At 36.5% G+C, this 14,137-nt stretch overlaps 3 protein-coding genes and 1 non-coding gene across 4 annotated transcripts in view; 2 read left to right on the plus strand and 2 right to left on the minus strand.

The window, feature by feature from the left end:
• The window catches only part of LOC106730566 (olfactory receptor 10C1-like), a 217,373-nt gene that overhangs the window by 60,236 nt on the left and 143,000 nt on the right, over positions 1 to 14,137 (plus strand). The window lies entirely within an intron of this gene.
• Positions 613 to 1,695, plus strand: LOC102522351 (olfactory receptor 2J3). The gene is given in 2 exon segments (XM_006192041.2): positions 613 to 627; positions 629 to 1,695. Coding segments are annotated over 2 exon segments (936 nt in total). The 3' UTR covers positions 1,550 to 1,695.
• TRNAT-AGU lies at positions 6,949 to 7,020 on the minus strand. Its single transcript has one exon. It is a non-coding gene; the product is annotated as a tRNA-Thr (tRNA).
• On the minus strand, positions 10,199 to 11,268 carry LOC102519206 (olfactory receptor 2B11). The gene has a single exon (XM_006192031.2). It carries the CDS (start codon positions 11,186 to 11,188, stop codon positions 10,250 to 10,252), a length of 939 nt encoding a protein of 312 aa, XP_006192093.2. The 5' UTR covers positions 11,189 to 11,268; the 3' UTR covers positions 10,199 to 10,249.

The following is a 14,137-nucleotide window of genomic DNA, read 5'->3' on the forward strand; positions in this document are numbered from 1 at the left end:
TTTTGCCCAATTTGTCTCAAAGTGAGCTTGTCTCATGTTTCTTCACTAAAAGTCAGACTGTGCATTTTGGGAGGAATATGACTGAAATGACATCATCTCCTGTTTAGAGCATCATGAGTAGTCACATGATTTTGGTTTGTCTCAATGTTGGTGATGTTAGCATTGATTGTTTTGCTGTGGATGTCCACCAGGTTTTTCTCTTGTAAAGTCTAATACTTTTCATTTTGTAATTAACAAATAATTTATGGGGAGATATTTTAGATTATGTAAATATCTAATCATATTTTCATTCATTAGTTTTAGTGTTCATTAATGTTTTTCTAATTTTACCATTCCTTCTATATTTAATTAATTAGAAGGATCCTGTTAACAGGAATAGCTTTCTCCTCTCCATTATTTATTTATTCTTTTTTAGTTATCAACTAGTTTGTGGATTGTTATTTCTTTTAATTTATCAGTATTATAGTTTCTCTTAATGCCCACATTATCCTAGAATTGAACAGTGGTAGGACCTTCAAACTGGCTTCTGTTTCTTTTTCTTGTGTCCCTATAGTTTTTGGAGAATTTCCTTACATTTTTGAGTGTATGGATTCTTTACTCGGGTAACAAGAAATGAATGATGATGGAAAAAATCAATGCAAGTTCTGAAGGCTACTTTGTTTTACTGGGTTTTTCTAATTGGCCTCATCTGGAAGTAGTTCTCTTTGTGGTTATCCTGATGTTCTACTTGATGACACTGGTAGGCAACCTGTTCATCATTATCTTGTCATACCTAGACTTCCATCTCCACACACCCATGTATTTCTTCCTCTCAAACCTCTCCTTTCTGGATCTCTGCTACACCACCAGCTCCATCCCTCAGTTGCTTGTCAACCTCTGGGGCTCAGAGAAAACCATCTCTTACAAAGGTTGCATGGTTCAACTTTATTTTGTCCTTGCATTGGGAACCACAGAATGTGTGCTACTGGTGGTGATGTCCTATGACCGTTATGCAGCTGTATGTAGACCCTTGCATTACACTGTCCTCATGCACCCTCGTTTCTGCCATATGTTGGCTGCGGCTTCTTGGGTGAGTGGCTTTACCAACTCAGCACTTCATTCCATCTTTACCTTCTGGGTACCCCTGTGTGGACATCGCCAAGTGGACCATTTCTTCTGTGAAGTTCCAGCACTGCTGCGACTGTCATGCGTTGATACCCGTGCCAATGAGCTGACCCTCATGGTCATGAGCTCCATTTTTGTTCTCATACCTCTCATCCTCATTCTTAGTTTCTATGGTGCCATTGCCCAGGCTGTACTGAGGATGCAGTCAACAACTGGACTTCAGAAAGTCTTTGGCACATGTGGAGCCCATCTTATGGTTGTATCCCTCTTTTTCATTCCAGCCATGTGCATTTATCTCCTACCATCATCAGGAAAGTCTCAAGATCAAGGCAAGTTCATTGCCCTGTTTTATACTGTTGTCACACCTAGCCGCAACCCTCTAATCTACACCCTCAGAAATAGAGATGTAAGAGGGGCAGTAAAGAGATTAATGGGGCAAGAGTGAGCCCCTATACTTGTGACATTAACCGTATAATGGAGCATCTCTTCACCAGTGGTTTATCCACCACCCATTCATCCACCATTCATTCATCAACCACTCTTTGATTCACTCCCTCTATCAGCACTTATTGATTATGTGCTCTTAGGAGATCACAGAGTTTGTGGTAGCTCATGGTGGAAAAGAATGTGAAAATGAATATATGTATATTCACTTATGACTGAAAAATTGTGCTCTACACTGGAAATTGACACAACATTGTAAACTGACTATAACTCAATTAAAAAAAAACAACCCCCCCACAAAAGTATCCTTTTCTTAATTGAAAATGAAGCACAGAAATTATAAAAATTGATAATATTCAGGTGTAATTCCTATGGAAAATGGTATTCCCTAATTTAAAAACCCTAGGATAGTCATTTAATTTCTTGCTTTTTGGGCAGAATTTATCACAAAATTTGTCTTTTGTATTTGATCTAACTTAAGACTGTGAAAAACTAAATCTTTTCTTCAACACTTTATTCTTTTCAAATACCAGTTAATATTGAGAGGAATTTTGAGCTATATTCTTTATTATACCATTATCAATAGTAAGAAAACAAGTTTTATGAATCATAGCAGTAAAGACCCTGAAGTGATGCAGCAGAAGTAAGTATCTCATACTTTTGTTTTTACAAGGTAGTGAAAAGTGTAAAGGAGGTAGAATTATCTTGTAAAGATGTGCCAACAGCTTATAAAGTCATCATAGGCTAGATATTGTTAGGTGAAGTTAAGTGCTTGGAGCACCTGCTTAACCTAAGAAGCAATAAGGAGTGTCTGATGCAGACTTAGTACTAGAGTCTGAAAAATGAGTTGATAAATCTGACGGGCATTTGAAAGAATTATATGAAAATATATTGGAAAACTTTCGTGATAAAAGCTGTATGAAGTGTTAGTTTTTTCCTTTTTAAGCTTGATATGATTTGAATATTTTTGGTTTGAAAGTATATTATGAAAATCAACATATATTTTCCAAATAAATGAATTTTCTATAAAAGTAATAGATTGGTTATCTATATTGTTGCCACCATCTCCACTTGAAATAAGTGTAGTATGTGTGTAACACTTTAAACTGGGCATATTGACCTAAAGTGGAATAAGGCTAAAGGACAATTCAATATAAAGTAAAATCTTGTCAATACCTGAGTATTGTATGGTAACCCAAATGTCGTGGTAGTTTTTGTGGTCTTTAAAATTTAAATATGATTGATTCAAATCTTATTTAATAAATTGTTAAATGGAAAACACATCTCAAACTTCCCCTCAGTTTCCTGTGTGGCTTGCAGTTACATTGATTCTGATGTCTTCTTCTCCTTTGTGTGTCTGTGATTCTTTATCTCCAACTTGGCATATAATATGGAGTATATTCATTTGTCCTTAATCTACTTTTCAAGAAATGCAAAACCAAGAATCATATATATAAAAGAACTCTTAGCAAATAATTGGGGCCACCTAGAGTGAACCATCATTGAGCAAAAAGACTTTTAAAGACTTTAAAGACATAGCTTAATTATTTGAAACATCTCGTACTTATGGAAATCTTACTGTTTGGGACACTTCATGTAGTACCCTAATCTCTCACTATCTAACTTCAAAAAAACATTGAAACTTCTCATCTCTTTTCTTCCTTTCCTGCTTGCAAAACATGTAAATATCTTTTAATACATGAATACTATTTTTCTTGGAATGCATAATTTTCGTGTATATGATTTTGAATCCTGGTCACATCATCATAATGTTCTATTTAATTTGTAATCTAAAATAAAGATCAGTTTCAAAAATTCCCCCAAAGGTTAACACAGATACATACATACATATATACATTTATTTATTTATTTATTTATTTATTTATTTATTTATTTATTTATTTATTTATTATTTTTTACTTTTCAAACTACTTACATGAACATTATGCGATTTTGTCACAGGCAGGATGATAGGCATGTTTTTATTTTCACTGTAGATGAGTATACTGAAGGGAAGACGAAACGTGACTTGCCTAAGCTTAAACAGCTTGTATGTGATAAATCAGATAATGACAATAGATTTTTACTCAAGTTCCCTTGTTATGGCTAGCAACACCCAAGGTAAGCTAGAAATTGAGATCCTACCATTGCCAATCCTAAACTTCAAACAACATTAAGTCAGTTCACATCAACACAGCACACAGGAATTTGGGTCACAGGCAATTTTAGTGAAGAACTAACAACGAAGTCAGTCTTTTCCCAGCTAAGAATGGAGACTAAATGCCCTGAATCATCAGCTTCTTCTTTATCCCAGTAAATTTCTACTCCCCATCCAGTCAGATGTCTCCCAGTATCTGTCCACTTCATTTCATATCTATTCCTGTGCAGTATTTTCCCTGAACACTCTCAATTATCTCGTCTCAGTGCATCTCAGCAGTGCAGGATGATTGGCACAAATATGTCATCAGATAATCACAGATACTAGCTCCGGCTTCCAGCCCAGATACACTTATTCTCTGGTCTTTTATTGGCCTCAGCTACACATATTGTATCTGTTTTACAAATGTGGGGCTGGAAGGTCACTGGTTTTCACATGCTAGAACAATGTCAAGTGATTTCAGGCATAATAAATTGTCAAGTACAAATCCACCATATTCTAATCACAATTCAGCAACAATTAATCTAACAGAAAAGAAAAATAGCACAGACTTACCATAGACCTTCACCAGACTTCACAATGTAATATTTTACCATGGCTGCTTTGTCATTCTGTCTATAATAATATAAAATTAATATGCATTTAAATATTTTTCAGAAATATAGAGTATAATGCACACCCACTCCTAAGTGCTCTTGAGAGTATTTCCTGAAGTATTTATTTAATCCAGGATCACAAATTGGATTTAGGTGTTATATCTCTGCTTGACCTATAATCTGGAAACATTTTCCAGTTTTTCTTTGCCTTTAATGAGCTTAATATTTTTGAAGAGTACAAGCTACTGTTTCAATATATCTTTCAATTTAGTTTCTGCCTAGTTTTTATGCACAATTAGAATATTCATTTTTGACAGTAATACCCCACAGAAGTGATATTGTTTCCTCTTGAGTGCATCTTATTAGAAAAAACCTGGTATTTATTTATTATATTACTGGTGATATTAACTTGGAACAGTTAGATAACATGGTGCCTTCCAGGCTTCTCTGCTATAAAATTATAGTTTCCCTTGGTAGGTCATAAGAACTTTGTGGGGAGAATGTTGTAATTAGGTAGAATTCTTTTAACTTTCACCCACTAGTTTTATTTATTTATATTTCAATTTTTTCTCCAGCTTTGAAATATCATTGACATACCATATATGAAGTTCAAGGTGTACGATGTAGTGATTTATACACGTATATGTTGCAAATGATTTCCACAAAAATTGTCAGTTAACCCATCTATCCCCTCACTTACAAATTTTTTTTGTAGTGAGAATATTTAATATCTACTCAGCAAATTTTAAGTATATAATACAGTGTTGGTTGTAATACCATGTGTAGTCACCATGTGTAAATTAGATCCCAGGAATTTATTCATTTTAAAACTGAGAGTATACTCTTCAATGAACATTTTCTGTTTCTCCCAACTCCAGCCCCTAGCAACCACCCTTTTACTTGCTATTTCTCTGTTTGGCTTTTTTGATTTCACATAAAAGTGAGAACATACAGTATTTGTCTTTCTCTTTCTGATTTATTTCACTTAGCATAGCCCTCAAAGTCCATCCATATTTTTGCAAAGGGCAAGATTTCTTTTTTTCAAGGCTGAATGATATTTCACTGTATATATAAAATATTCTTCATTTAGTCACCTTTTGATTGATGCTTAGGGTGTTTCCATGTCTTGTAATACATATAGTATCTTTTACTGGTATTTCATAATTCACATAGGCTACCTAAAAAAAAAGTATATCGTGAGTTTATGAATTAATAAACACTTTTAAAGTATTATATTGTTTCTGGTGATGTCCATGGTGGACTGCTGCTGGAGTATTTGGGTGGCCTGGCACTAGGGTGCATCAAAAGCCTTAAACAGCAGTCAATCTAGCAATGGAGCCCTCCAGTATCATGAGTTAACCTCTAGGCCATGTTTTATGGGCATTGAAGCCTGAGACCAGAGGAGCTAGCTTGGGCCCTTGGAGCTGGCCAGTGCAAGGATATGTCAGAAGGCTGGGTATGCTGGCCTGCTGTGAGCCTGGTACTTGGGAGTTGCCCAGGGCTATAATTGCTGGCCAGGAACTTGATGCCATAGGTGTTGGTTGGTGCCCTGTTTGGTTGGGGGCCTGGATTCACAGGATCCCTTTAGGATCTTGAAGCTAATGAAGCTTCCTCGAGCCATGGGAGCCTCCTGGAGCCACTGAGCTACTTGCGACTACTGGAGTTGGCTGGCACTCAGGTAGGCTGGGCCCTCTGAGAGCCTGCAGCCATTACCCACTAGTTTTATTATCAAACATTCTTTAATAATTCTTCCCAGAAACAATTATTGCTATTTTGGTTCACCAAATGGTGATTTTTAAAGTTCCGTTTTTCCTGTGGAGAAAAGGGAACCCTTGTGTACTATTGGTGGGATTGTAAATTGGTGCAGGCACTATGGAAAACATTATGAAGGCTCCTCAAAAAACTAAAAATAGACTTACCATATGATCCAGCAATCCCACTCCTGGGCATATATCTGAAGGGAAATCTAATTTGAAAACATACATGCATCCCAATGTTCATAGCAGCACTATATACAATAGCCAAGATATGGAAACAACCTAAATGTCCATTGACAGCTGACTGGATAAAGAAATTGTGGTATATTTATACAATGGAATACTACTCAGTGATAAAATAGAATAAAATAATGCCATTTGCAGCAACATGGATGGGCCTGGAGATCATCATTTTAAGTGAAGTAAGCCAGAAAGAGAAAGAAAAATACCATATAATGCATATGTGAAATCTGAAAAAAAAAAAAAAGAAGAAAGAGGACACTAATGAATTCATCTACAAAACAGAAACAGACTCACAGACATAGTAAACAATCTTACGGTTACCACGGGAAAAGGGGTGGGAAGAGATAAATTTCGCAATCTGAGATTTGCAAGTGTTAACCACTATATATAAAAGTATATAAAAAACAAATTGCTTCTGTATAGCACAGGGAACTATATTCAGTATCTTATAATAACCTTTAATGAAAAAGAATATGAAAAATGAAAAAAAAAGAAAATGAGGGCTATACAATAATCAATCAAAAGAGGCTTTGAAGAAATTGATTTATGCTTCTTTAGAGATTCTTTTCTAAAATTTCACATTTTTATTTTTATTTTTTTGGAGGGGAATTGGGAGGTAATTAGGTTTTTATTATTTGTTTTTTAATGGAGGTACTGGGGATTGAACCCAGGACCTTGTGCATACTAGGCACTCACTTTACCACTGAGCTATACCCTCCTCCCCTAAAGATTCTTGATAGAGGAAAAATCAAAATATAAATCACATTATTTGAAGAACGTCAAATCACTAAAACCTTAAAATTCATATTAAAAATATCAGAATGAGTGAAGCATTTTGCCAGATAGGTAATGCAGTTTAAAAGTGAGGTTCAAAACTTGTAGCCATACAGCAAAGGATGCTTTTCAAAATGAAAAGGCAACCTCTAAAGTGAAAGAAAATATTTGCAAACCAATATCTGATAGGGGGTTAATATCCAAAACATATGATGAACTCATACAACTTCAGTGAAAAAACCAGATAACCCAATTTAAAAAACAGGCAGGGGGTCTGAAGAGATATTTTTCTAAAAAAGACATACAATTGACCAACAGGTATATGAAAAGTGGTCAACATCACTAATTGTTACCAACCGTTTGGAGTCGGGCTTCAACAAGGGTCCTCCTGCCTGGTATTGGTTCAGAAGCAAAGGCAAGTTTTATTCTTTGATCAAAGAATGGGGAAGCATGAGGTCCTGCTTTTAGAGAATCTCTCAGACAGGCTATGGGCAGAGCTGCTTTGTTGGGAATCTTGTTCACTGGGCGGGCACAGTTGTGCTGCTCACAGGTCCAGATCACAGTACCCAGGGCAGTGTCTCTGCACACTGTCTGCCAAGCTCTGATGTTGGGGCCGCCGTTTTGCCCTAGGAACTCTGGTCTGAAGTGCCAGGTATGAGGTCTCTGCAAGTGGTACCCTATGAGCAAGTGACACTAGGATAAGAACAAAGAAGAAAAAAGGTTAGACTTTATTACCCATATTTTATTTTTATTTTCTGGGAATTGTTAATGGGCTTTGCCGGTGACAAATCCCTCCTGTCTTTTGTCCTGCTCCTCATTCCTGAGGGGCACTGAGGGGCAAAAGTCTGTCTTCCGTAACTACTTCCTGCTGATTTTGGGCATTGTCATAACTCCGGGTAGTGGACCAGAACTTCTCCCAGCTACCTCTAGATAAGTTTGAACGTCACCAGACCTTAGCCCTAACTGATGTGACCACCATTTGTCTACCCTTTTGGAGACAAAGGACACCAGGCAGTTTAAGGTACATGACCTAAATATTAGCAAGAGAATAATGTTCCTATGTCAAATTTTCCTAAAAATGAAGGCACCTTGGTCTTTTGCCCAGAGGCAAAAGTGTGCCCTGGAGTTGAAGCTCACTGTTGTGGCCTGAGTATCCCTGGTTACACTTTTGTTGTTTTCTGGAAGAGAAGCTTCAGATCAGAGAGAGGGTTGTTCGAGTGGTCAAAGAGTCCATTGCCCCAGGTTGTCTCTCCAGCTTCACTCAAGTGTAACGTGTTCACTCATTTCAGAGCAGAATGGGTGGTAGGATCACCATGTAGAGTCCATTCCACTAAGGAGTGAGCTAACCTTGTGGGCTGTCAGTTTTTAAAGTTTTTAGACACACCCGGTCTCCTGGTTGAAAGGGGTGTAGGGCCAGGTCAGTAGGCCATCAAATTCCGTGAGAGCTTTCAGGGTTTCTCCCAGCTGGAGGGCATCCTTGAGTTGTTCCATTTCAAAGGGGTTAACATATTTCTTCTCTGAGGCTTGGGAAATTTTGTTCATGTATTTTTTTCCTTCTGATTTTGTTGAACTGTCTTTTTGTTTTCTTGTAGCTCACTGAGTTGTGTCAAGATAGTTTTGAATTCTTTATCAGCGAGATTGCTAAATTCCTTGCCTTTGAGCTAGGTTGTTGGAGGATTATTCCTGTTTTTTGGTGATGACATGTTTTCTTCATTCTTCATGTTTCTTGCAGTTTTGCATTGCTACTTTTGCTTTTGAAGTAACAGACAATTTCTCAGATCTTTACTAGTTGGCTTTTGATGAGGTGTACTGTTTGTGAGTTCTGTCTGGGGTTTTCTTAGCCTTTGTATGGATACACCTGCACCACCCTTCTCCGTCTTGGGGCTGAATTCTTAAGCTTCTGTTCTTTCTCTGGTTCTTCCAATTCCCCAGACTGGCTGCTAGAAACCTCTCTTTTGTTTAACAGAAGGGGGCACTATAGCTCAATTTTGAGGTTTCTCCCTTGTCCGTAGATCCTTGTCTGTTTTTCTCTGATGGCACCTTCTTTATCAGATATGCTCTCACTGCCATATTTAGTAGTATAGAAGGAGCCAGCTGAGCCACTGGGGGAGGTGTGGGTTTAGCATTTGGGGCATTGGGGGTGCCCAGAGACCTGGTGGAGATTTGGGGGTGAAGTTCTCCCAGAGGTTCATGGGCAGCCTTCCTGCTGAAGTCCTGAGCCTAGTCAACTAAACCATGCCTCTGTGATTCTTCTGTTTTTTAAAATATGCCTCCTTCCAGATATCCTACCTCCCATTGGACATGGAGGTCCTGCCTTAATAGTCTCTCACGGATTCAGAAGTCTCATGCTTATGATATTTAAAAGGAACATTAAGAAACTTAACTACACATTTTGTCCATACATTTTATTCATGTTAATATTTAATGCCACATTATTTAGTTAAAGATACAAAACACAGCACGTTTGTTAAACAAGAGTAACAATGTGGTTTTATTTGAATTTTTAAAGTTGAGATGTAGTTGATGTACAATATTATATAAGTTACAGGTGTACAACATAGTGATTCACAGTTTTCAAGGTTATACTCCATTTATAATTATTATAAAATATTGGCTATATTTCCTGTGTTGTACAATAAAAATGTGTTTTTAAGGAAGCAGTAGCATCTAGATATATAGAGGTTGATAAACTCATGAGACTCATGGTTGGTCCAAGGTGCAAGAGTGACTCACACTGAATGCACAGTGGCACCAAGCTGTCCACTAGAAGTGGCCAATCTCGCAGAGAGTGATGAAATGTTTCTTAGGTGATATTCTCATAGGAAGTCCACTGATGAATGGTTGCCATGATGATTAGCTTGAACTAATGAGTTTATATTATAATTTATGTATATATATATATATATTTTTTTTCTTACCACTTAACACAACTATGTTTTCAGTATGTAGCCACCAGAATATAACTATTTTTAATATATTTCCACAGAGTGACCTTACTGGTGTGTTTTAGCCAAGTATCACCCTTGCCTAACACCACAAAGAATATGAGAAACAACATATTTTGCAAGAACATCTAACATGATCTGGGGAATATGAGACAGGAATGAGTTGTCAGGTAAACCCTCATATACCTACTCTAATTGTAAAATAATTTATCTGATGTCTGCCAACTATCACTTGGAAGTGAAAATGCTCCTCACCAGGCTGCCCAGTGCCCCCTTTACATCCTTATTCCTTAGAGTATAGATGAACGGGTTGAGTGTAGGGGTCACCACTCCATAGAAGAGAGCCATGAACTTGGGCTGATCCCTTGAGATGGAAGAGGGGGGCTGAAGGTACATGCTAATTGCTGGGCCATAAAATAAGAAAACAACAATGAGATGGGAGGAACATGTCCCAAAGGCTTTTTTTCTTCCCTCTGAAGATTTAATCTTAAATACAGCATATCCAATACAAGCATAGGAAGCAAGAATTAAGCATAGTGGCACAGCTAACATAAAAATGCATACCACAGAGAGTGTGAGCTCATTGGCACCCTTTTTACCACAAGCAGTCTTTATCAGAACAGGAATCTCACATACCAAGTGATCCAGTGTGTTTTGACCACACAGTGGTAACTGTAATGTAACAGTGGCCTCTGAGACAGCATAGGTCATTCCACTCAGCCACACAGTGGACGCTAATAGGATACAGGCATGTTGATTCATGACGAGGGTGTAGTGTAGAGGCTTGCAGATGGCCATGTAGCGATCGAAAGACATCAGAGCCAAAAGCAGACATTCAGTGCCCCCCATTATGTGGAAGAAGTAGAGCTGAACTGCACACCACATATAGCTGATTGTCTTCTTAGAACTTCCCAGGTTAAATAGCATTTGAGGGACGATGCTTGTGGTGTAGCACATGTCCAAAAAGGAGAGGTTGGTGAGGAAGAAATACATGGGACTGTGCAATCGGGGGTCTAACTTGGACACCAGAATGATGGCTATGTTCCCCATCATGGCCATGGGGTATGTTATAAGAAGAATAATGAATAGAGGAACCTCTAGCCAAGGACGGTCAGCAAAGCCTAGTAGAATAAACTCTTCAGGATAGCTGTTGTTAATTAATTCCATTGTCTTCCACTTGTTTAACCTATAGCAGGGAAGTTAGAAAGAGTTTTGAGAAATGATAAAACAATTACACACTGTGCACAATTAAGCATCCAGGGATAGAAGACTGGGTACAGTAACTTGGGGCAGGAATAATTAAAGAATGTGACACCAGGTGAGTTAGTTTCTTTTCATGACACTACAAAATAAAGGCAATTGCCTTAAACAAGTAACCTAACCTTTCTGAAACTGAATTTCCTGCTTGGTATAATAAAGATGACAGTAACTATGTCCTTGGGCCATGGTGAGGATTAAATACCATATGGTGAGGAGAAGTGACTGTGTTTCAGAAACTCCAAAGAATGCTTTTCATACTTTGACTTGCATGACTATCAGCTGAAGAGGCAGTTAAAATGGAGTTATTGGTTCTTATCTGCCAGTGTCTGATAGAATAGATGTGGCATCGTGCCTAGGAATCAGATGGTGGTTTTTTTGTTTTTGTTTTTGTTTTTTTTAGAATCACTGCTGCAAGGCATTATTGAATAATCAGAAGAGTAAAAGTGTTGAGGTAGCCATAGCAGAAAGAGGAGGCAGAGAAAACCTAGCACTATGAGAATCAAGATAGCCTCGTCCGGATCTAAGTATATTATTATAGTTGAATAATTATATCATCCCCATGGGGGAATAAGAAGGCTGGTTTTATTCAAATCCATCTTAATAATTTAGAATTGAGCAAAAACTTAAATATTTTCATGTCAGTTTCCTGAAGTATAAACTGAAAGAGTTCAGCTATGACATGTTTTCCTATATTTAAAAGATTTGTTTTTGGATGTAAATTTTCTTGCATAACTACTTCATTCAGATTGGGTGGTTGATTTTTCATGTTAAATTTAAATTATCTTTCTTGTAGGAATTTTTCTTTACTGAGTGGGCTTATCCTGTTTTTATATGAGTTTAGACAGTTATCAATGATGTACTTAATTGTACATAGCTACAAATACAACCCTTATGCCCAGGGAACTGGATCAGAAGGAAAGTCTTTATTCCAATTCAGGACCAGAGACCTATTCATAGCCACAAATTATTTTACATACTAAGAATATACTCCTTTAACATATATATATATATATATTTAGCTTAGTGTCACATTGTAACAACAAAATCAGCTAACTGAGTAAAGAAGTCTTTTGAGAAAATAATGTAATGAGATTAAAAAATATTTTTTCTTTTACAGTAAAGTGTGTCTCATGAAATCTGTAACTGAGGGATATTCAGATGTTTAGTTAGGGTAGTGTATCCCAGGGACAAAATTCTTAGTTTCTCTGCCAATTACTGGTTTGAGGGTAACAGATTACATTTGTAGAGTTGCAAAGCATAGTTTTCATATATTGTGTTTCATTAAACCTCAGAGCCATCCTGTGAGTTGCCACACAGAGCTACTCAGGGCTAAGATGTGACTATGGCCCTTTGATTCCATGCTACCCCTAGATCAGATGTGTGCAATACGAAAATAAAATAATTCCAGCTAATCCTTAATGAGCCCTGTGTGCCAAACACTACAGTAATACTTTTCCACCCATTAAATCATTTAGTGACTATCCCCAAACTCTACGACAAAGGACATTTTAGTGTTCATACTTTTAGATATTATTAATCATTCATCTCTATTTTCTGTTAATAGGTAGTGATGTTCTAAAGGTTAAAAAGCAAGCAGTTCTTTCAATGAGATAGTGAGATAGTGAGACTAAATTCAGATTTCGATATCCAAATATATACATTTAAGTGCTATAATTCTTTCCTAGATAGCTAATCTTTTCTGTGTCATTCTCATGATATTTTATTACTTTTAACTTCTGGATTCTATGATATTTTTAAATCCAATTTTTGATCTACTTCCACTGATTTTCCGTCACTATTTAACTACATAGGGATCTATTTATCTGTGAATGTTTAAAGGCAGTTTAATAAAATGCCAGACTATTCCTTTTGACCTCTCCTTTGTATTTCCACTAACATTTTCATTCTGGTGTATCTTATTTATACATCATTTTCATCACACAGTATCTTATCTATATTTACAGTGATTTTTAAGTTATGTGTAGGAAGAGATTATAGAACAAAGAAAAGTTCTTTATCTGACCTCAAAACATTTGAATGAAATGTGGACAAGTCAATCCATCAAATTTTGACTATGTACTGAAAAAATTTACATGATTGAATGAAGGCTACACATTTCACTCAGGTAGTATTTAATACTTGTTGGATATGGTGTTTATTAAAATTTATTTGCTTTTAAGTTTGGTTTAAATGAGAGACTGAGAAAGATTAATTACAAGGAGAAATTTAGTTGCTCTCTAAAGCCACTAAACTAATTATTTCCAAAGTTTAGGGAAGGCTCCTGAAAAGAAATGTTCTCTGCTTTTCCTATTTATATTTGGTACTATGATGTACACATATTCCAACCTTCTCTAAGAATGGATAGTCTTTAAAACAACTGTCTTTTTACTTACCTTATTTTGATGTCATTTAAGAAAAAGGAATTGTGAAGGAACATATTCAAGTTTTTCGAATTTTCAGAGGACAGAGAAACTGTAGTAAGCAGATGAGTATTCAAGAATTAGCTTTAGAAGTGTGAGTTTTTCATTTGATATAATGCTGCCAAGCAGAAAAAAGCCCAGATTAAGAAGACAATAGTAGATAGTATCAAGAATGCTTTGTGGTTGCACTATTTGTATTTTATTCCTGAGACCCCTGGGTATTGTTTTCAAACAGTGCACTTATGCTTGTCCCAGATGAATTAGCAGAGAACATTCACTGGGGACTGAGTTCTCCATGGAAATGTTTATGTGCAATTAGTTACCTACTGAATGAATTAAGATTGGTAGAAAATCTCCTCTATTGTTAGACATGTTTTAAAATAAACTCATTTCCCAACACACTGAAAACTAAAATTATTTTATTATTTTATTCATT

Source organism: Camelus ferus, chromosome 20 (assembly GCF_009834535.1).
Source record: "Camelus ferus isolate YT-003-E chromosome 20, BCGSAC_Cfer_1.0, whole genome shotgun sequence".
Classification (NCBI taxonomy): domain Eukaryota; kingdom Metazoa; phylum Chordata; class Mammalia; order Artiodactyla; family Camelidae; genus Camelus; species Camelus ferus.

Coding starts and splice junctions, on each gene's coding strand:
- LOC102519206 (XM_006192031.2), bottom strand. CDS start 11,188: ATGGAATTAATTAACAACAGCTATCCTGAAGAGTTTATTCTACTAGGC.